The 24,709-nt window shown below is 38.8% G+C and overlaps 1 protein-coding gene and 1 long non-coding RNA gene across 2 annotated transcripts; one reads left to right on the forward strand and one right to left on the reverse strand.

The window, feature by feature from the left end:
- Positions 1-1,407: 1,407 nt before the first annotated feature.
- LOC307147034 lies at positions 1,408-8,010 on the reverse strand. Its single transcript, XR_013819208.1, has 3 exons — positions 7,928-8,010; positions 7,639-7,774; positions 1,408-1,499 (listed from the first exon to the last, which is right to left on the reverse strand). It is a non-coding gene; the product is annotated as an uncharacterized lncRNA (long non-coding RNA).
- Positions 8,011-10,354: 2,344 nt separating this feature from the next.
- Positions 10,355-24,709, forward strand: tbx21 (T-box transcription factor 21). Its single transcript, XM_079851372.1, has 6 exons — positions 10,355-11,154; positions 19,276-19,430; positions 20,915-21,036; positions 21,223-21,381; positions 21,752-21,813; positions 22,862-24,709. The coding sequence occupies exons 1-6, from the start codon at positions 10,625-10,627 to the stop codon at positions 23,655-23,657; spliced, it is 1,824 nt and encodes a 607-aa protein (XP_079707498.1). The 5' UTR covers positions 10,355-10,624; the 3' UTR covers positions 23,658-24,709.

The raw sequence follows: 24,709 nt of genomic DNA on the forward strand, positions 1-24,709 counted from the left end.
GTGAAATTAAGTCACAACCTGCACTGATAAATGTGTTGTGCTTTTGAGTTAAATGAGTGGCGAAAATTAAAACATTTTTCAGAATATGTTTTACATAAAATCTTGTAGCATTAATCTTTAATAGCCTTTAAATAGACAAATAAATAAATAAATGTTATGCAAATTTTGGCCAGTTTGCAGTAAACAGTTCTGATTGGTCAAATCATTCCTGTGAATTTACTTACGACTTCCCTTTAACCAGTCATAAGCCTGTCAAAACAGAGAGAGTGAGATGTATTTCACTTCAGCTCACCATCTGTGTTGTCTGCTCAGCGCTAGCCAAGTCAGTCTTCCTATATGGATATTGTATATCCATATTATGTGGTCAAATAATTAGAAAATATTATTAGAACGATTAGAATTAGTACACAATACGTACAGTGCATCCGGAAAGTATTCACAGCGCTTCACTTTTTCCACATTTTGTTGTTACAGCCTTATTCCATAATGGATTAAATTTATTATTTTCCTCAAAATTCTACAAACAATATCCAAAAAAGACAACGTGAAAGAAGTTTGTCTGAAATCTTTGCAAATTTATTAAAAATAAAAAAATAAAAAAATAACATGTACATATTCACAGCCTTTGCTCAATACTTTTTTGAAGCTCCTTTGGTACCCAATTGCCATCTTTACATGTCTTTAGCTCTATCCTAACCGACATTTGCTTGCACATTGCCCAGCAACATTCCATTTCTGCTCTATAAGCGCTGATGTCTTTTTTTTTACACTATCTATCTCTCCTGTTTTCCTCCTGTCACTCCCTCCCCACATGTATTAAGATACAAAACTCCTGCTCGTATTGCCTTGTTACAGACTATACAAAAGTGGATTTAATGGGCTTTTGCAGTGATTTATGGCTGTCACGGCTCACCAACGCAAATGAGACTTGACACTAGCCCACATACTTTTTCCAGGCTACGAGCCAACAGATACAGACAGAGACACACACTATTGCTCATTCATGATTTCAGTCAAAGCAGACACGGTGGGGCACGTCAGATCTCTCATGCAGGTTTTTAACATCTTTAAGAGTCAGCTTTCTCCTGGTCGGTTCCCAAGAGGCTGCTGATTCCGCATTACATGCGATGACCCCTGTCTGACAGTAGTCATGACAGCGGTGATGATTTCTTAATGTTCGCCAAGTGGGCGACAGTGGGGGGCCCGTTTCTGACATTGGGGAGCGATGGAAGGGAAAGCGGATTGTACGGTCCTTCTGCCAATAAGAGGAAGCCATGCTTTGGGGGGCGATCATTTGGGGCCTGCGGAGCAAACTAAAGGAATGTGGGAGAGCTCAGCTGTCTTCTTCAGTCAAACGCAGGCCCTAAACTGTAGATAAGCTTGGCATTTCGTCTGCAGGACTTCTCCTCACCTTCTCAGCCCAGACTGGTGGACACAGTTTGTTCAGGGTGTGCTACTCCTTCCCCATCATTCACTGGAGCAGCATTCCTGATGAAATGCTGAAATGACATGAAAAAGTGCTTTTTTTTTTTTTTTTTTTTTTTTAAGTTATTGCAATTGCCTTCCATTATAACATAATTAAGTGAATATAGCCAGATGTAATGTGTTTTCTAAACAGCTATTTGGCCATTGCTTTACATTATGTCTTAAGTGTTGTCAGAGGGAGAGACAAATAGTTTCAGAGCAAGTTATTGTATTTTAATTAAAAATTATGCAGACAAGTAACAATAAATTAACCACAATAAAAAAATTAAAGAAATGCATTAGTTAACACAAAATTGAAAGTTCTGTCATCACTTAACTACCCTCATGTTGTTAGAATATCAAATACATGTAGTGTATGCATATAACTATATATATATTTATATATTCATATTTATATTTATATATTTAGACATAACTATACATTTGTTTATACATTTATATAGTCAGGCTTATAACTATATCTGGATTTGTATCTATATATTCAGATTTACATTTATTCACGACTTAAAATGATTTCCTGTTTAGCCCCTCATATTATGTATTCTAAAAAAGAGCATTATATATATATTAGCAACATTATTAGTGCTGTATATAATGTGTGTGTGTGTGTGTGTGTGTGTGTGTGTGTGTGTGTGTGTGTGTGTGTGTGTGTGTGTGTGTGTGTGTGTGTATATATAAATTATATATATCCCCTCCTTGAACTGCCACCTTATCGTGGTGGAGGGGTTTGAGTACCCAACAATCCTAGAAGCTATGTTGTCCGGGTCTATATGCCCCTGGTAGGGTCTCCCAAGGCAAACAGGTCTTAGGTGACAGGTCAGACTAAGAGCGGTTCATAAGCCCATTATGAAGCAAATAAAAACAAGGACCGAGACGTCGACCGGCATGGTGCAGCCGGAACCCCACCCTGGAGCCAGGCCCGGGGTTAGGGAATGCATGTGAGTGCCTGGTGGCCGGGCCTCCCCCCATGGGGCCCGGCCGGGCTCAGCCTGAAGGAGTGACGTGCACCACCTAGTGGATCGGGCGGCAGCCGAAGGCAGGGGCCCCGACGACCCGATCTCTGGACACAGAAACTGGCTTTAGGGATGTGGAACATCACCTTGTTGGTAGGGAAGGAGCCTGAGATTGTGCGGGAGGTTGAGAGGTACCAACTAGAGATAGTCGGGATCACCTACACGCACAGCTTGGGCTCTGGAACCGCACTCCTTGAGAGAGGCTGGACTCTCTACCACTCTGGAGAATGGCGGGCTGGTGTGGGTTTGCTTATAGCCCCCCAGCTCAGCCACCATGTGTTGGAGTTCGGGGATAGGTCTGTCTCTCATTGTTGTGTGTGCCTACGGGCCGAACGGCAGTGCAGAGTACCGGCCCTCTTGGGGTCTCTGGGAGGGGTGCTGGAAAGTACTCCAACTGGGGACTCTGTCGTTCTACTGGGGGACTTCAACGCCCATGTGGGCAGCGACAGTGACACTTGGAGGGGCGTGATTGGGAGGAACGGACCCCTTGATCTGAACCCGATAGTGGCCGCTCGGAGCTGTGGCCGTAAGGTCTCCGGTGCCTGTCGAGGCGGCAATCCCCGAACCCGGTGATGGACACCAGAAGTAAGGGATGCCGTCAAGCTAAAGAAGGAGTCCTATCAGACCTGGCTGGCTTGTGGGACTCCTGAGGCAGCTGATGGGTACCGGCAGGCCAAGCAGACGGCAGCCTGGGTGGTTGTGGAGGCAAAAAATCGGGAAGAGTTCGTGAGGCCATGGAGAAGGACTATCGGTTGGCCTCGAAGAGATTCTGGCAAACCGTCCGGCACCTCAGGAGGGGGAAGCAGTGCCCTACCAACACTGTTTACAGTGGAGGTGGGCAGCTGTTGACCTCAACTGGGGATCTCGTCGGACGGTGGAAGGAATACTTTGAGGATCTCCTCAATTCCACCGACTTGTCTTCCATTGAGGAAGCAAAGGCCGAGGGTTCGGAGGTGGACTCGTCCATCACCCAAGCTGAAGTCACCGAGGTAGTCAAGAAGCTCCTCGGTGGCAAGGCACCAGGGGTGGATGTTATCTGCCCTGAGTACCTCAAGTCTCTGGATGTTGTGGGGCTGTCTTGGCTGACACGCCGCTGCAACATTGCGTGGGGTTCGGGGACAGTACCTCTGGGCTGGCAGACCGGGGTGGTGGTCCCTCTTTTTAAGAAGGGGGACCGGAGGGGAGAATTCGGGCCGATAGTAGAACCTCGGATTCAGAAGGAACAGTGCGGTTTTTGTCCCGGTCGTGGAACACTGGACCAGCTCTTTACCCTCTCCAGGGGGCTGAAGGGGTTCATGGGAGTTTGCCAAACCAATCCACCTGTGCTTTGTGGATTTGGAGAAGGCATTCGACTGTGTCCCTTGCGGCGTCCTGTGGAGAGTGCTCTGGGAGTATGGATTCTGGGGCTCTTTGCTAAGGGCTGTCCGGTCCCTGTACGACCAGAGCAGGAGCTTGGTTCGCATTGGCGGCAGTAAGTCAGACTTGTTCCCGGTGCATGTTGAACTCCGGCAGGGCTGCCCTTTGTCACCGGTTCTGTTCAAAATTTTTATGGACAGAATTTCTAGGCGCAGCCAGGGGCCGGAGGGTGTCTGGTTTGGGGACCACACGATTTCATCTCTGCTTTTTGCAGATGATGTTGTCATGTGGCCCCATCAGACCAGGACCTTAACCATGCACTGGGACGGTTTGCAGCAGAGTGTGAAGCAGCTGGGATGAGAATCAGCACCTCCAAGTCAGAGGCCATGGTTCTCAGTTGTCATTTGTCAGAAAAGGGTGGCTTGCCCACTTCAGGTTGGTGGAGAGTTCCCGCCTCAAGTGGTGGAGTTCAAGTATCTTGGGGTCTTGTTCACGAGTGAGGGAAGGATGGAACGAGAGATTGACAGACAGATCGGTGCAGCTTCTGCAGTAATGCGGTCGATGTACCGGTCTGTCGTGGTGAAGAAGGAGCTGAGCTGCAAGGCGAAGCTCTCGATTTACCGGTCAATCTACGTTACGTATATATATATATATATATATATATATATATATATATATATATATATATATATATATATATATATATTATACATATATATATATGTGTGTGTGTGTGTGTGTGTACGTGTCTGTGTATATATACACATACGTATATATTTATATATGTTACACACATATACAGTCAAACCAAAATTTATTCAGACACCTTCAACATTTCTCACATTATCAGTTTATTTGCTATAGTTTAGAAAATGGAAATTAAATATGACAAGAACTCAGAGTTATCAAATCAGTTGATGTTTCACTGGTTTTGGCCATTCTTCTAGTAGATTGTCTCACAAATGAATAAGGTTGAATAGCTGTCAGCTCTTAAATTTAAGTACACAATTAGATAATACCAATTTAGGTCAACCAATTACCAAGCAATGCTTAATTCTGTTCAGTCTGTGGTGTAAAAGGGTCGCATTAGCAATTAATGAAATTACACTTAAGCAAAACATGGTCAAGTCAAAGTGTCTGAATAATTTTTGGTCCCAAATTGTTATAAATGACTGTATGAAGAATTTTTGGGTATAATATGTCACAGTTTACTTTATTTTGCTATCCTCACTTACATAAATGAACTATAGTGTCCTGCACCCACTAATAAAAATATATCAGTTATCTGATGGTGTGTGAATAATTTTTGGTTTGACTGTATATTATATAAACAAACTTTTATGTTAGATGCGATTGATTGCGATTCGACAGCATTTATGATATATATATATATATATATATATATATATATATATATATATATATATATATATATACTATATATATATATATATATGTTCTTCATATGTTCTTTCTTAGAAAAGGTGAAATCATTATCATTTAACTTAAAAAGAAAGAAAGAATGGAATGTTTTGTTGAAAAAAAAACTGAAAACAGAACTCAGGTCTTGAGCCTAATTGATGCACACACAAAAAGTATTTTTACGAAGATTTCTCCTTTTTTTGTGTGTGTGTCTCTAAGAACACTTGCAGTAGAAAGGTCACGTCTGGAGCCCTGGATACGTCAGCATGTGGGTCTCTCCTCGGTGCTTAACAATGTACAACGTAGCGCCTCAAGCTTACACTCAGTCACTGCGTTTATGGAGGTGACACAGGGTTCAGAGGCTGCTTGGAGAACACAAACCCCACAACAACAGCAAATGCACATTCAAAAATGAATGTACATTTGGAAAATCCCTTTTGATGGATGCGACCGCCTCTATTGTAATGTTTAAAAAGTAGGTGTTAACACTCATGTTTAACAGAATGATTCGCCACACATGTTAAGATTGTAAAAATTGCTGATTGAAAGACCTTATGGACATTAACAAGTCTTCTCCCCTTTCCAAGAGACTCAGCATTGATTACCAGCTAATTATAAACGAAGGAAGTGGCAGCTTGTGTGTTTCTAGGGTTGCAGTGGAATACATTTGCACTTCTCCAGGAGATCATGTGATATCGGGTGAGAATTCCGCAGAGCACTAAGTGCTACCTTCTCTACTCTCTTCTTCTCCTTCTCTCTAGTTGTCTGTCTCTCACTCCTCTAACGCTCTCTCTCTACACCTTTTAATTCTGCCGCCTTTCTCACCGTTCCAACGACCCCCCTACCTGCGTTCACAGCGGTGGTGCCTCCCAAAAGCCTTCTTTCACACCCAAAGTGGGGATTCAAATTAGCATATGTTGCATTAATTTGGTACCCTTGCCTGACAGGAAGGGCTGACTTGAAGAAACATATGTCTCTGCTATGTCTCTCTAATCAGAGCTATTCACACACTGATTATTAGACATGTTGTACTCGTGTCCTCATCCACCTCTACATATTCACAGACAAAGAACACCAGTCAGACAATGTATTCTCTTTGGAGTTCATGATAAAATCACAAATTAATCTGAGTATCACCATCTGAAAGTGCAATAGAGTATCATACAACATTGCTAATGAATTTACATGGATATCAACTCTTTTTTAAGCTTTTTGTTTGAGGAAAGCATTTTAGATGCTGTGACATTCACTGTTTTTCAACGTTTTGATTTTACTAGTTTGTTTAAATAGCAAATATTTAATGAAGCTTGTCAATTAATATGAACTCATTAAATTGCTGGCACAATGATTATAATATTATACTTTTTGCTGTTTATAGTAGTTTTAAATTTGCACGTTAAACCACAAGACTATTTTGACACATTGTTTCATATGCTAGCATACACAGAATTATTTTATGCTTATTAATAGGAAAATTCTCTTTTATGTTGATGTGTCACTGCAGGACGGAAAGTATTTAAACATACATATTGCAAAATTAATTAGTAGGCCTAGTAGGATGTAAAGCTCAAGCTCGAATGTATTTTAGTTGCTTCCTATTCTGAATAGAAACTTTAGTAACACTTTATTTTGATGGTCCCCCAACAGACATTCTATAATAAACTGTGTCAACTAATTCAACTGAACTTAATCCTACCCCTAAAAGTCTACTAATACTCAACCAGTACTCTAATGAGAGTTAGGTGACATGTAGCCTATAGGTGCAATATTAGTCAACAGAATGTCTAAAGGGGACCATCAAAATAAAGTGTAACCAGAACTTTTATAACCATTTCCATAAAATTGCCAATTTGGAAATGCATGTTGTAACTACACAAGATTCAAAAACTATTAAATCCTAAATTATATTTATTAAAAATATATGAAATCCTCATTTGTCATTTTGATACATTTCAATATGACGACAGTCACACTGGTAATTTACTTACAATTTTACTTAAAATTTCTTAAATACCACTTTACCACTGATATTTTAATGATTATAAACAAAACGTTTGTTCTTTGCTATCCAACAAAATGATAAAAAAATACAAAAAACATATATTTATTTATTTGAAAATGTAAGAATGCTACTTTATATTTCTAAATAAATCAAATGAGTTCTTCATAAAAAAAATAGAAGATAAAATGTATTTATTTATTTATTTGATTGAAAATGATAAATTTACTGAATAAAACAGGCCTATTTAGGGTATATAATGTATTTGTTTTTATAACTTAGAGCAAGTCAAAAATGAAGTAAATAGGAAAAGGAAGTGAGATTTGACATTTAACAAGTGCATACTGTTTTGATAACACCGACCGTATAACATGACTGATGGAGTGCAGGCATGGTTTGGGTCCATAAAAACACTAGGCACGCTCAAGTTTCCGTGGGGCGTCCGACTAGGCCCTATGTCCTCTTCCCTCCGTAACACTGAGACGAGAGCTATGCGCTGCTCTGGAAAGAAAGACCGCAGACAGAAACTGATCACAGGTGCATATAACTGAAGGTATATTGCTTAACAGATCATCTTTACTGACGGAAAATCTCAGATGTTTAGAAAAAGCATTAACACAGGATGAGTCAGAATTACACTTCACTACATTACCCCACCACATGAAAACTCTCAAGCCCCGAAACTGCAGGATGAAGAAGTGTGATAAAGAAATCTAGCAATCTCTCACGTCACTCTCTGATCGAGCATCAACTGAAAAGACATGATTTTAGGAGACTTTCATAAGCAAACATATGCCAAATCTCATCTAAAATTAAGTCAGATTCTGGTCATATCATTTACATCATGGCACGTCTGCCACTCCCTGACCACAGATATGAATATGACCTCATAAAAATTGCTGCTGGTCTTGTACAATACAATACTGGGGGAACACCAACACAATATTCAGCAAATAAGAAGTGAATCATTTGATTGCCTTATACTCATGTTATTGCTACAATAAAAGGACAATTTTTGCATACATATGACACAGTTGCGCTAATATAAAATCCCTCCTCCCGCACTTTGTGAACAGAGAACTGCAATTAACCTGTGGCAACTGCGCCAACTAGATCTGAGAATGCGTGGCATTCAAAGCCTCTCCCTAAATGCTTAACAGACTGCAGGGCAGTGTGTTGTGTGCGTAGTGTGATTCGTTTAATTGCTGATACAGTATAATGAGGGCCGCTTCTGCGCACCAGTTGTGTTCTGTACCTTCGTGGTGAATGTCGCCTGCGGGAGATCAGCTTAACTAAGGTGGTGGTCAATTCCACAGGGCAGGTGGAGAGTATATCAGCCCAGCCTGGTGAACACGTCACTGGGGACAATACGCTATCATCTGAGGTGTCAACACCAATGAGTTCAACTGGTGACCTTGTGAATTCACCTTGCTAGGAGAGATGCGGGAGGTGGAATTGCGGAGGTGGACAGTGCGGAGAGGCAATTGTGTCATACCTGCACTGGGGGGGACACTGTGTGTGTGTGTGTGTGTGTGTGTGTGTGTGTGTGTGTGTGTGTGTGTGTGTGTGTGTGTGTGTGTGTGTGTGTGTGTGTGTGTATAAAGTTTGTTTGTACGTTGCTGGTTTGGGGTATTGACTTATAATGATATGATGTACAAATAACTTACATTTTTTTTCTGTAAAATATTGCCAAAAGCCAGAAAGAAAAGAAAATACTACGCATAATCATACCTTGAAATTATGTTGTTTTTTAAGTAAAAAGTACAAATAACTTAAATGCAACTGAACTACAAGCTAATAAAATAAAATAATAAAAAGAAGACTTATACAAGACTGAATCCCTGTCAACACAAGACTAGTTTTCACATTACAACAAAGTGAGGAGAAGACATTCATTTTTACATTTTTAAACTTTTACTTATAAACAAAACATAATTTCAAGGTATGAATATTGCCTAAATAGTATTTTATTTTATTTCTGAGATAGTATTTTATTTTATATATATATATATATATATATATATATATATACATATATACTTTTCTTTCTGAAGTAGTATTTTCTTTTTTATATATATATATATATATATATATATAGTTATATATATATATAGAGAGAGAGAGAGAGAGTTATATATATATATATATAGTTCAGATGCAAGAGCCTCTAAGTGCCATCTGAAATTTTCTTCTAGAATGATCATTTTTATCAAGCTCGTATATATAAGTTCAGTAATTTCACTTAAATGACAATTAATAGGTAATTTTCATTGCCATTTAAGTGAAATTACTGAACTTAAATATACAAGCTTGATAAAAATTATCATTCTAGAAGAAAATTTCAGATGGCACTTTGAGGCTTTTGCATCTGAACTCTTCATATATATATATATATATATATATATATATATAATATTTGTAATATTACTTATTGTAAAATAACTTTAAGACATAATTTATACACAATTACTAAAATGCCATCAAGTGGCATCATACAGCTGGTAACATCATCATGTAACTTCTTTTTGTACAGCAAATGTCTAATAAAAAAATCAGAGCACTTATTTACCTTTATGCAGCTTATTTCTGTAACATTTCAGTAAAGATGCTCTTGTAGTGAAGACAAAAATTATGTGCGCTTGAGTGGAAAGGAATGTCTTAAAGAATCAAAAAGTAAAAATATCAGTTGAAACCGGATGGAAAACGACTCACTCTCTGTGACTGTATCTCTTAGCTAGATCTTCCACATATTATTCATCAACACAAAAATATCTAATGAGATAATGAGTGCACTATTTTATCAATTATAGGCTATAGGAAGTTTTATTTTTATTAAAAATATTATTTAAAAATCATATTGAGTAGGCATATATATGACTGTATATGGCCTATTTACGCATTTATACCCCTAACTAATTAAGTTCACGTATGCACTCAATGAATTAACATTGTAACGATTGTTCAGTTCTATTAAGTGAGTATCAAACTAAAGCCCCTGATAAAAGGGGAAGGCCCGTTCTCGCGCATCAAGCCTATCACGCCCAGTCTGACTGTAAAGCCCACCTCCGGACCAATTACCATTCGAGATATGGATATATCATAGTCTTATCATGTGTTTTAAGTCCGATTCCTATTCCAAATACTACATAGTGGTAATGTCTTCAACATATTAAGATAAATTTGGGAAGATTGCCCAAGTAGTTTAAAACTAGATTACACTGCGCGCTTTGCAGACAAGCTCCACAACTTGCAGTTTATATAAAGTTTGTATTAGAATCTTATTTTAAATGTTAAAGTATACGGACGGTAAACCTATGACACCTCTAGTGAGCTCGGACCGGTGCTGCAGATGGGCGGCATAGGCAGGAATTTGTATCTCAATATGTTGAATGGAACAGACGCGCAAAGTTTCGCCAAAGACGCAGAATTAACCAGCCACCTGCACCGAAACCGCGACTTATCGGACTTCAAAATGGGCATCCAAGACACGAGGTTTTACTACCAGGACTCGATTCCAAACGGACAGGACAGTTTGACGTTGCCGTTCCACGCTGAGCACCACCAAAGTGCGGGAGCGCAGACGGGGAGGTTTTACACACCGGCTCCGCTCGGCAGCTGTCACTTCACCAGCCGGAGCGGGACGGGACATTACGTTCCAGCCGGAGCCGATGCGTATTCTTCAGCCAACGGTAAAGACGTGTACCCGAGCAGCGCAGACAGCTACACGGCTTCTTTTCAGCACGGGTACCCGCGAGCACCGATGTACACTTTACCTGGTCTACAGGTGTCCGGGAAGACACAAGTGCTCCTCAACAACTACCCGCTGTGGGCAAAGTTCCACAAGTATCAGACAGAGATGATCATAACGAAACAGGGACGGTAAGAAGCCTTTTGGTTAGCCACTCTTTAATAGCCTATGTCATTAGCATAGACGTTTGTTTTCATGGCAGATTTTTTTTTGTGCGTAATTAGAGAGTAAGAAACTGGTCATTCAGCATTTCCAAATGCCCCATTTGAATGTTAATTCCTCTTACTTTTGTACTTATGATTGCCAGCTGTGCCACCCAGGGCAGGTGGGCATGAAATCGAGTCCTTGGCATAGCTATGTGTCTTAAATTTAGAAGCCTAATTACAGAGAGATCTTTTGATCTAATCCCTTTTTTTTCTACCAGACCGCGACCTGGTTTCAGTTTTTGTCCAAAGTAAACAAATACTGTTAGCACTTTGTAAAATTCTCTCACTGTACCTATATGCACTTTGACACAAATTTTTGAAACTGAAAAAAAAAAATCTGACAGGAGCTTATGAGAACTGCTGATGTTTTTATTTTTATTTTTTATATTTTTTATTTTTATTTTTATTGTATTTTTGATTTAAGAACGTGATGACCAAACTTAGTTATCACGAGTAATTAAAAAGAAAAAATATATAAATAAAAACTCAATATTATGACTTATAAACTACTGTGGTCCCTATAGAGAGGGAGAGAAGTTCTTTGACAGGTCAGCGAGCAATCATATCTAAACATGTTCCTGATGATTATAATCTACAGATGTGTAACACTTTAATTTCAGAGTTGCTTTCATAGTCATTGCATGATATGGATTTAAAATATCATCTGATAAAACTTTAGAATTATTTCTAAGTAGGCCATTATACGTCAGTTTGGTAACGATATTTATCACAGAATCTTTCTAGCATATGTACATTATAATAATAATAATACTGAAAACTGTTGCACTGACCAATAATATCTAAGCTCATCTCACCTGCCACCATAAAAATGATTTCTGTTAAAATATATGAGAATTGACAGCACCAGAAACAGTTACAGTCTAATAGGAGGCTAAGCAAGCGGGGGAGAATGCTCACACTTTAAGTTCAAAGAGTTATTAAAAATATTGATTTCAGAGATAAAAAGTAACACTTAGAGACTGTCATTTATTCAGTATTTTTCAGTATGCAGAAGATACTATACAATGTGCATTTAAATATGGTTTTGAATGCAAATCGCCTAACCTTGAAATGAAGAGGTGACTAAATGTTTTTATCTTAATGTTTTAATATATGACTCAATTTCACATTTTACTGCTACGACAAATCATAGCATTATCACTTTAAAAACACTGCTGCCACGGTCATCACTCATAACTGTCTTTATTTTATTTTGTACTATACTTTTACGCACCATAAAAAAACCGAATCCTACATAGGCAAAATTTTCAAAACAGAGATATGTATTTATTTGTATTTGTTTTATATTATTATTATTGTTAGTTTGATAGGTTATACACAGATATGCATGCATCTGTGTGTACGGTATAACTGTTTGTGAGTGTGTGAGCACGCTTTTGTAACCTGTAACCTACAGGCAGGGGTCTTGAAGCCTTTTGCAAACCGCATTCAGAATGAATACATGCATGCAGAAAGAAAACATAATGAAATAGCGCATACATCATGTAGTTTATTAATGGTATAAATTACAAAGGAATGTTACACATAAAACACTTCAAATCACCCTTGTAAATGCAAGTAACTAAACAGGCTATTGTGGGAATCGAGTGGCTTATAGATTATTCAATATTTCACGTAAACGAGAAAACCTTGTTTGGTTTGATTCATCATTTTTAATGCTATCATGACATTTAGCCTCTGAATCATTACATTTCCTGTTCGTATCTGATCTGGTGAAGTTATCTTTTCACATTCTACAAATTGCACCAGTTTGAGTCCATTTATTTAAGTGCACGTGATTTGCTGCGAATTATTATTATGTTCTGTTATATACGGTATAATGTGCATTAAACATGAGGGTTATTTTATTGGTTTTCATTTCCAGTGAGTGTCATAGCTCATGTAATTCTGCCCAAGACAGGAAGTGGAAAAGTAAGGAGGAGGGGGTGGTACGTTTGGGGGTAAAGTTGGTTGAGCACCAGTGAGACTCTGATGGCCATACACATCAGTGGAGGTATAGCTTTGAAGTGCAGGAAATGAAGGAAGGCACTTTCTTCCTCTCTCTCGCTCTCTTTCTCGCTTTTTCTTTGCTCTCTCTCCACTGGTCTGGTACCCTGTGAGCGCAGTGATGCACGTTTCCTCAGAAGTCGAAGTGCAGTCCGAGTCAGGGCTTTGAAATGCACCGTAAGACCCACAGTCTAAGACGAGAGCAGAGGTCTTCGGCCCTTTTCAAGTCGAACTCTAAAACTGGCCCCTAACCTCACCCCTGCCACTAGGTTTCACAAACTTAAACAGGCACAGGCCATCAGCTCTAAACATAGATTGGTGTAGGTGAGCGTTGTCTTGCTTTTATGCTAGTCTGAGAGGCAAATAAAGCAAGAGGGTGCCAGATGATACTAATAACGACTGAAATTCATAAAAATGTTACCTCACAGAACATTAGTGGGAGGGATATGAAACTACAGATGTTGTCAAAGATCTATTCCATTGCATGTTCAGTGGTTGATAAATACTAAAGATAAAAAAAAAAATGTCTTATTTCAAACGCATCTGCAACATACTCCTTAAAAGAGGAACTAGGGTTTTTCACTGTTGTTGTCAATATATCTATACAAGTCAATATATAAGAGTAATAAAATAAATTCTGGCCTCAGGTTCTTGTATAGGAAATGTGAACGAATAGGTTCTTTAGGTTTGGTGAAAACCAAACTCCGAGGAGTCATGGGTCTCTGCTTTATGTGTAAATAAAGCTGTCTCTCCGCTTCAGTGGATTCACATGTCTCATATTTAACACCACAAAAAGCTTGAAATTTTCCAAGCATTTGTTTATTGGCTAAAATTGCGTATAGTGAAACTCTTTACTCACACACAGCATTATCACTTTATGGTAAATACAATGAGCACAAACCATGCAGCACAGCAGAAAGTTGCACATGAATAATTTATCTGGCCTTCATTTGGCCTCCCTTAAATTGCAGCATTAGGTAAGATAATAAAGATGGCAATTATAAACAAAAAAAAAATGGATGGTTCACCCAAAAATTTCAATTCTGTCATTATTTACTCACCCCACGTCGTTCCAAACCTGTATGACTTTCTGTCTTCCGTGAAACATAAAAAAGATGAAATGACAATGCAAGTCAATAGTGACCAAAGCTATTTGATTACCAACATTCTTCAAAATATCTTATTTTGTGCGCTGCAGAAGAAATAAAGTAAATGATGACAGAATTTTCATTTTTAGGTGAACTATCCTTTTAATAATGTATGAACTGCATTCTTTGCATTGCACACTGTAAAAAAAAAAAAAAATTCGAAGTTGTATATTTAAAGTTGAAATTCATTTTTAATTCAATGTGCCACTTTGCCATTTCTTTGAAATTACTTGTGAAATTCACTAGCAAAGTAAATCGTACACCATTAAATCAATTATCTGCAAACGGATGATGCTAGAGCTTTTCTCAGAGCTAACTTCACTTTTCTGAGCCGTTCTTTGACTACTAACAGATTTCAAGGTGCTTTTAGTGAATGTAAAAAGTTCAATTTAGGACAGGTTTTCAATTTAAAACCTGTCCAACTTCTTTTTGTGTTTTGCTTGAAACATGATACTAATATAACTTTATAGTAACTTATAAAGAATTACAACAAAATATCAATGCAATATCGGTTTTATTAAAATTCTTAAGGTCGTCCAGGCTCTGCATAAAATGCAATCTCTCCTCCTGCACCATCAAGGTCTCTCTCTGTCTGAGCTTTCTTTCTTTCTTTCTTTTTTTTTCAACTAACAATCACATCCTGTTTAGCTGCATGGTGGCATGGAGTATGCAGTCTTGCTGCAAAAAGCCAGACCTCAGAAGCAGCAAACTTGTTGAATAGTTAGTCGCCGCTCACTACAGAACAGATTGATGGCTGTGTACATGATTCCAGCGGTACCCCAACAAGCAGCTCTGACAGAAACAGATGATTTGTGACAGTAGCACATCAGCAGAACCCTGTCGAGATCAAAGGGATCGTCTGTACATGTATCTGTGGTTGCTGCCTGCTCCATTTCCAGCCACTGTTTTTCAGCAGCATGCTACAAACTCATCACTACAGCAATGACAACTCTCCAACATCAGCAAATATATCGTGGTTTCTGAATGTAACCACATTCACATAATTGCTTGAATAACCACGTAAACATGCTGTGCTTACTGTACATGCCAATCTGCTTGTGTCATGTTTGATATTTTACCTTTACGTATAAAAAACTGGCAGACTGGCATGTTTGCAGAAGAATCAAGACTACGAGGATGACACAAACTAGACCTGAACTCCTGTCCTGGCAAATCAATGACAGGCTCGGGGAGAAAGCCCCCTCACCAGTCTATATCCAGACAGGTTTTTTTATTTTTATGGTCTCTTCCTGTCTTTTTTTACTCTGCAATTTACTCTGAAGTAAGGGGAAACACATATATGTATGGAAAACTGTATCTTCCTAGAGTCCTAGACAGCAGAGGAGGCATTTTTGTTTGGCAACCACCTACTACCGTGTTCATGGCTCCATCACTGAGTCAAGGAGTGGCAGATAAGTTTCCAAAGGTTAACCTCTGTAAACCTTAAACTCCTACTCATGCAAAACATTCCTCTCAGTGGTGAACCCACTGGTTTCCCCCTCTCCAGGTACTGATTTCTTATAAATGTCTCATTTTTAAAAAGTATGACAATTTCTGAGGCTCAGTCAGATGAGGAAAGTGACTGCCACAGACGGTATAGTTATAACTCAGAATGAGGAGGCATCGCATGAGCGCTGAATGATACAGAGACGATTCTGGTTTCTGTTTTCACTTATATTGACAACTGATGTGGAAGAAGAAACCCTTCACCTGTTGGGTCTCTTCACCAGCACAAGGCCCGACAATGCCAGGGCTCTATCTGAGAATGATGATTGATTACAGCTGCCCGTGGGTGGGCAGTCCGTGCCTCCCTGTAGCAAACAAGCGTCATCACGCTCCAGTCCTCGATATCAGGCGTCCTTTACCCTTCTTGAAAAGAGAAACTTATTTCAGTTCGAAAAATCTCTTACTTCTCTATTTCTAAAACAAACCGGTGATTCTTTATTTCATTCCACTCACTGAAGCTAGTGTAACTTCTTGGAAACACAAAGTGAAATATTTAGTAGAATGTGCATGCGCTTTTGCATAAAAAAGTAGACAATGACTGTAAAGTGTTGAACTCCGAAAAGTACAAAAAAGTACAGAACATAACAGTGTACTGTTGTTATTTGCTTTTAGAGAAACTTTCCCTCTGCTGTAACTCAGTGAGTCTTTTCACACATTTTTTACATACACATATCGGGTTTTTTTTCTTGTAGAACAAGTCAGACATCATTGGTTCTCATGTGATCACACTGCATGAGATAAAAGATAATATCATTTGCATTTGCACTATGGTGGTGGTTGAGGAGAGACCCTTGGCATGATTGTAAAGCTCTTTGGGTGTACAGTAGTACATATGAAAGTTCTATATAAATGCTTCATTATTATTATTATTGTATTATTATTATTACTACTACTATTTCATTAAATGGGAAAGATCAATGCTAAACTTCACTGTTTGTTTTAATCATAAGTAGTTGCATTAACATTGTTTTACGGTTAGACTTACAGTACAATAATGTTAAAAAAGATTTTTTTAATGTTTTTGAAAAACGCCTCTAATGTTCACCAAGGCCAGATTTATTTTATACAATAAAAATACTAAATAAATAAAAACAATACAATAAAACAGTAATATTGTAAAATATTATTACAATTAAAATACCTGTTTTCTATTTTAAGATATTTAAAAATGTAGCTCATGTGATGGCGATATATCTTCAGTCTTCAGTGTCATGACACTTCAGAAATAATTCTAATATTTGCCGCTCAAGAAACATTTCTTATTATTATCAATGTTGAAACCAGATGTGCTTAATATTTTTGTTGAAACCATTTTTCAGGGTTATTTGATGAATGGAAAGTTCAAAAGAACAGCGTTTATTTAAAATAGATATTTTTGTATCAATGTAAAAGTCCTTACTGTCACTTTTAATGCATCCTTGCTGAATAAATGTATTAATTTCTTTAAAAAAAAAAAAAAATTGAATGGTAGTGTATATGTCATGTTGCTAATGTTAAAAAGTATTACAAAATCGTTTCTTAAGAGTTAAGCCTACAATTTCCACAAATGTGTCCAAAATAAACAATTCTATATCCATATACAAAGTAAAATTTCTATATAAAGCAGAACGAATTCCAATAATGTGACCCCCCTGCTCTTCCCAATAGGAAAAAAAGGTTTATAGTTTCACTCCGAAAGCTCAAAGGCACAGGAGACAGGACAGAGAGTGAGAGATTTTTATAACCTAAATCCATTCTGAGCCATTTACAAATTATTTGGTCTGTATCCAGTTCATGGAATTGATATGATACAGACACAGATATGAGAAGACAACTGCACTTGAGTGTCACCTGACAGGAGCATCCGGCTGAGGGGAAACATACAAGCATGAGCAGTAGCCTGCAACTGTTGAATCTATTGAATGAGAGGCAGCCGTGCAGCATAGACGTCATCTCTGGAGTGTATACTGAGACCGAAAGCGTCATAGTATTGGGTGAGGTTGAATTGAAGCCAGCATTGCTGATGTCAAAAGTTTGTTGCATCATAATTGGTGCTAAGGTGAAAAGGCACAGAAACACGGCAAATACTGGGTCCTTTGCAGGAAGTGTGTGCCTAAGTGTATGCGTCTTTGGAAACTTCACCCTATGGGACACACTGACCTCCCAGTTACCTCCTCTCCATCAGTGCACTGTGATCAAAATCTGTCTAGCAAGGAAAACTACAGCAATCAAGCAGATGCATCTCCTAACATGTTTTATTAATAGTCATATTAAAGATTCACATACAGCCTGCTCCCAGTTGCCTCTCTATCGCAATGAATGTGCCCACATAACTATTGCTCACCACCAAATACTCACCCTCATATATAGGGATCATATCAGATATGAATGATTTCTTCATTTATGTGTCAGTCGATTTTTGATGTTTAATTTAATTGAATTAAAAAAATTTCCATCATCTAGCACAATCTTAGCATACACTGTAAAAAATTTCTAACCCTCCCAAATCAAAAATTTCAAGTGACCGATAACATCTAAATTTTTCAATTGGCCCAAGTGAAATTCTGTAAATTTCAATTGGCCCAAGTGAAAATCTGTAAATTTAATTTTATAATTTACAGAATTTTACTTGGGCCAATTGAAAAATTTAGATGTTATCGGTCACTTGAAATTTTTGATTTGGGAGGGTTAGAAATTTTTTACAGTGTAAAGGACAGTGTAATTTTAACATTTTAAAAATAATATTTTTTAAACACCCAATTTCTTAAAGGAACACGCCGACTTTTTGGGACTTTAGCTTATTCACCGTATCCCCCAGGGTTAGATAAGTCCATACATACCTTTTTCATCTCCGTGCGTGCCGTAACTCTGTCTGACGCACCCACCGCTAGCCTAGCTTAGCACAAAGACTGGCGGTAAACGGCTCCAGCTAGCATACTACTCCCAATAAGTGACAAAATAACGCCAACATTTTCCTATTTACATGTTGTGATTTGTACAGTCACAGCGTGTACAAATAACAAGGTCACATGAGACACAGCCATCTTCTAACCGTATACATACTGGGAACTATATTCTCAGAAGGCGAAGCATGATTTGCTCGCGGCACCTGAGAAGCCCCTGTGGTGAGGAGCTGAGAGTTCGCTCAGAGTTGGAGTAAATGACTCCGCCCAAGTAGCAGTGCTTCGCCTTCTGAGAATATAGTTCCCAGTATGTATACGGTTAGAAGATGGCTGTCTCATGTGACCTTGTTTTTTGTAAAACATTTCTTTGCTTATCGCTATTGACGAGAATTTTAATATCACTACATCCCTAATAACTAGTTAAGTCCGTGACCTCAAATCTTTATCCATAACAACAGCATCAATGCATTCCTCACTGTGTTTTCTGATCTGTCTGTCAACAGGAGGATGTTCCCTTTCCTCAGCTTCAACATCAGCTCACTGGATCCCTCGGCTCATTATAACATATATGTGGACGTGGTTCTTGCTGACCAGCATCACTGGAGATACCAAGGAGGCAAATGGGTCCAGTGTGGAAAGGCAGAAGGCAACATGCCAGGTATCCGATAAGTAATACACTGCCTTTACCTGGCCACTATCTACATTTAAACCCTACAAACAAGATAAATGTCTTTATCTGAATTGTGGTTTTCACGGTGTGGGTGCTTTCTGAGCAATGCAAGAAAACTTCACACACACTGAGCGGAGTCTTTTTGTGGCTAGAAATGCATGAGTGTTTCTGATACCACCATATGCCACAATCAGAGGAACCTATAAGCATGTGGCCCACCACAACATCTTGCACTGCAACTTCTGTTCATGGGAGATTGCATTGTAGTGCTGGTGTAAAACACTTGCCATTGCACTCTTAATTGGCTTATTCTAATCAATTCACAAAGTACAACACTTTTTGCTGGAAATATACTCATACTTATGTCTTTCTTTACTTAAACTCCTTACCTATCCTTTACTAAATATGGCACATACTCATGCAGCGAAAAAAAAAAAAAAAAAAAAAGTTCTAAGAACACTTTGCTAATATTCCCCTAAAGTTACGAAAACCTTACTTCTGAATGTTCTCTCGACATTTAAACATTTAAAGCAGCAATTTAAAAAATTAAAAAATATAATTTCACAAACATTATGGGAACGTTACTTTTGAATGTTCTCTGAATGTTATGAAACTAATGTTTAAAAGAAAAAAAGAAAACGTTTCAGATGTTCCATGAACAATGTAAAAAATAATGTTTATGTATAAATAATGTTTAACATTTTGAGAACATTATCTATTCTGAAAAAAAATATTGATTACAGTTTCCACCAAAAACATTTTGGTGGACAAGTAGCACAAATGTTTTCAGCATTGATAATAATTAGAAATGTTTCTTGAGCAGCAGACCAGCATATTAGAATGATTTCTGAAGGATCATGTGACACTGAAGACTGGAGAAATGACTGGTGAAAATTCAGCTTTGCCATCACAGATATGAACTACATTTTAAAATATATTAGAATACAAAATAGTGATTTTAAATTGTGATGATATTTCACATAATATCTGCATTTTGATAACAAAAATACTTTTTTCAAAAATCACCATGTCATTGACAGTAGAATGTGGTTTAAATTAGGGCTGTCAAACGATTAATCGCGATTAATCGCATCCAAAATAAAAGTTTGTGTTTACATAATATATGTGTGTGTATGGAGTATAATTATTTTCTATATATAAATACACACACATGCATATATATTTAAGAAAAAATGTGTTATTTATATATAAAATATTTATATATAATATAAATATATATACACAGTATATACATGCAAATATTTCTTAAATATATACATGCATGTGTGTGTATTTATATATAGAAAATAATTATATACCGTACACACACATATATTATGTAAACACAAACTTTTATTTTGGATGCGATTAATCGCGATTAATCGTTTGACAGCCCTAGTTTAAATACATGCATTTTTAAACTGCAATGAGTGTATACATTTTCATTAAACTTGTTTTTTTATTTTTTACAGGAAACAGAATGTATATGCACCCAGACTCCCCCAACACTGGGAATCACTGGATGAGGCAGGAAGTTTCCTTTGGCAAACTGAAACTTACCAATAACAAAGGCAGCTCTAACAACATAGGACAGGTAATATAATAAAAAAAAAAAAAAACGTTAAGCAGTCTTACGGCAGCATGCCTACTCCTGAGTCATCTATGTCAACATTGGTTGTAGTCAAACAGAGAGTACCATTTGGGTTGAATATATAATCCTTCTGTGACACCATATCATATCTGCACTATTTCACTGACTACTGCATTGCTTGGTATACAGATGATAGTGCTACAGTCGCTGCATAAATACCAACCACGTCTTCACATCGTGGAGGTAAAGGAGGATGGAACGGAGGATCCCTTCCTGACCTCTAAAACTCAGACGTTTATCTTCCCTGAGACTCAGTTCATTGCCGTCACTGCCTACCAGAATGCAGATGTAAGTCACGTCATATGAACACATCATGCTGTGGGTTATTTTTTTATTAATCAGATTGCAACTGCACATAACCTCTGCTTCCAGCAAACAAAGAGACATCACTGTGTGGGACGACCCAGACGAGATAGTTGTGTTATGTCTGCACATTGAGTCTGTGATTTTTGTAAAGGGTTGTGTGTACTAGAGATGTTAACTGTGGCTGTAGGAAAGAGGATGAGTGTAATGCATGAATTATTTCGTTACGACAGTGATCTATCAGTCTCCCTGACTGTGCTTCATGTGCCCATGTGACTTTACTCTTACCCTCTCTCTCTCTCTCTCTCTCTCTCTCTCTGCCCTTTCTCCAACCCCTTCCCCTGCCATTTCACAGATCACTCAGCTGAAAATAGACCATAACCCGTTTGCTAAAGGTTTCCGGGACAATTATGACACGTAAGTAAAAGAAAAATTGGTCTCTGTGGAACTATCTGTCTGTCTGTCTAATTTTACAGGTACCTAAATTACAGTTAGGCCTAAATTAATTTACGAATCGTTTTAATTCCACTTCCATACATTTAAATTCGAATTGCAATTTCTACATCTTGTTCACTACCTCAGTTGTGAATTTAAAAGGCATTCTCACTTCAATTAATGGTAAACAGTATTAAAGCCCCCTGTAGTCAGTAATTTTATTCCTTATAACTCATCTTTGATAACCAAAATTACATATTTAAAAGTTTTTTTCCTGTGAAATATTTTTTTTATTCATGCCTTAAAACTGATTGAATGTAGAAGAAATGGAAGAGTGAAGTACAGGCTTCGTAAACAAGTCAATGTGTCAGAATGGTAATATGTTTTATGTATCTCTTTCTACAACATCGGACACATAGCGGTAATTAATATGATTAGCCTTTGGCTTGCCTACGTTATCAAACAGCTAATAATGTGTTGCTAATTTTACACAAACCATGTTCCCGTTCATCATCTCAGAGTCAGACAGCTGCCTTCTAAAAAAATCTGCATCTGTAGAAACGCTTTGAACAAATTAGAACGTCAGTGGAGACATTGTAATATACATCATATACATAATTCACCCGCTATATTGCTAAATGTACCCGATTTTTCATATCAACAGAAAAATATACCAGGATAACCTGGCTTCTCTCGAGACCGCAGTTAATGATATGCGAAGCCCCTCCCGCACATTGACGGGATTGGTTACTAGGTGGTTTGTGACGTCAGAAACACCGGCGATTTCAAACCACGTTTTTGAGATAGTCTTTAGATCACTGCAGTTTTAAAGAGAAAATACTCAGCAATGGTGTTGACTTATGAATTTGCACTTGGTTTGTCTTAAAACATATTAAAAACACCACATAGACATATAATCAACGTTAAAAACTTGATTTTCACCAATGGGGGTTTTTAACATTAACATTAACATTTCAGGAGGTGTTTTGTCTGTTGAAGTTGACCTTTGACCCTCTCTTTTCTCATGTAGGCTGTACGCACCTCCTGACTCGGACCGCCTCACACCTTCCCCAACCGAAAGCCAGCAGCTCCTTCCAGGGGGTTGTTACCCTCACCAGCCGTACCTGTCTGACCAGTACATGAGTCCCCTGTCTCAGAGTCGTTTCTACAGCCGCGAGCCTGTCAGCATGACCCAGCAGTGCCCCAAAGACCCCGCCGCCAGCCCTCACAGCCGCTGGTACCTGTCCAGCCAGCAGGGGGTGCCTCCGAACCGCCTCGACTTCAACGCGTACGAGAGCGAATACCCTTCCAACAGCCTCTACAAACCCTTTCCGCTTCAGACGTCCCCCCACCACCCGCTGAGCTACTACCCTGAAAGCCACTTTGCCTCCGGGCCGGTGTCCGCCGCCAACCCGGGGCCGTGGAGCTCAGGACGTCCCTCAACGCAGTATCTAAATCACCCACACCACAGTAAACCCGGGTCTAGCATCGGCTGGTTCCGAACCGTCTCATCCCCAGCTGCGTCGTCATCTCCCTCAGCAGCGAACTCACGCTTCCACCCCTCCCCGTCGCTCCTCGAGCCCCAGCGCCAGCCACTGCCCCAAGAGAAGTCCAAAGAGTCTGGGGAGGACACTTGGATGGAAGCCCCCTCGGTTAAATCGGTGGACTCTGCCGACTCAGGTCTGTTCGAGGGAGGAGAGAACAAGAAGAGGCGCGTGTCGCCGTATACGTCCAGCACGGAAAATTCCCCTCCCAACCGCAGCGCGGAGACTTGCGAAAAAGACAATTGCAGTGATGCGGGCTACTACGGCTTCTACACCCACTGAAGAGCAACAGTCAGACTGCGCTCCTACTGTCTTCCACCCACCGTCTGTCTGCATGATCCGAGACACAGGGATCAAGCTCTCTGTGATAGTAGCTACAGTGCCAGGTGTTAGCTGGCCCCTCTGTGCTTTGTGTTCCCTGTGTTAGATGTTTGGGGGTCATGTGGAGGTGTTCTGAAGGTTATGGTCGCACAAAAGATGAAGACGATGTGACTGCGCTGAGACAGTGGCCTGGAGACACATAGACAGACAGACCTGTGTGACTTTAGCAGCCGAAGATTTCACAGCACACCTGCTGACACTCCCCCAAAGGAACTGTCTCTGTCCCCCTCATCAGCCACAGACACGAAAAACACCTCACAAAAACCCACGCGCCACAAGCACACTCGAAAAACAATCAAATCGTTCTTGTCACATTCTTTAAAGACGTGGACTTAAAGAGATGGTTCACACAAAAATGAAGTCTGTCATTATTTACTCGCCCTCATGTCGTTCCAAACGCATATGACTTTTTTTTTTTGTGTAACACAAAGAGGACATTTTTAAGAAATTGCAACAAAGTACTTTTAAAAGTCACTAAAGGCACCATAAAAAGTAGTTCATACAACTCATGTGCTACATGTCAAGATTTGGATGAGAAACAGACATGAAATTTAAATCTGGTATCTGCTGTTCGGACGTGGGATCTGCAATTCGGACATGGCTTGTTCTTTCATGAACGCACCAAAGGAGAGTCATAGCGGATGAATAATGACTTAAATTTCAGTCTGTTTCTCATCCAAAGCTATCGTATGGCTGCAGAAAACCTGGAATTTTGTGCACAAGCCTTTTAATTGGTCTCTAAATTACATGAATTTGACTCACTCAAGATGTGATGCTTTGGACCTGTGAAGGCATGTGCTGATGATCTTCAAATTGGCTTCAGTAATGGTTGCTGTAACATAGCTGTTTTTCAGATTGTTAAAAAAAAAAAACTGTTACTGTACAATAATACAATGTTGTCTCATTGTAAACAACATTAGACATTTTCATATTAAACAGATTTATATTTAACC

This window comes from Squalius cephalus (genome assembly GCF_949319135.1).
Source record: "Squalius cephalus genome assembly, chromosome: 19".
Lineage (NCBI taxonomy): Eukaryota > Metazoa > Chordata > Actinopteri > Cypriniformes > Leuciscidae > Squalius > Squalius cephalus.

Bases quoted from the DNA above. Each gene is read 5' to 3' on its own strand.
- tbx21 (XM_079851372.1), top strand. From the start codon at position 10,625: ATGGGCGGCATAGGCAGGAATTTGTATCTCAATATGTTGAATGGAACA. The intron at 11,155-19,275 runs GTAAGAAGCCTT...GTCTGTCAACAG, and splicing joins ATCATAACGAAACAGGGACG to GAGGATGTTCCCTTTCCTCA. The intron at 19,431-20,914 runs GTATCCGATAAG...TATTTTTTACAG, and splicing joins GGCAGAAGGCAACATGCCAG to GAAACAGAATGTATATGCAC.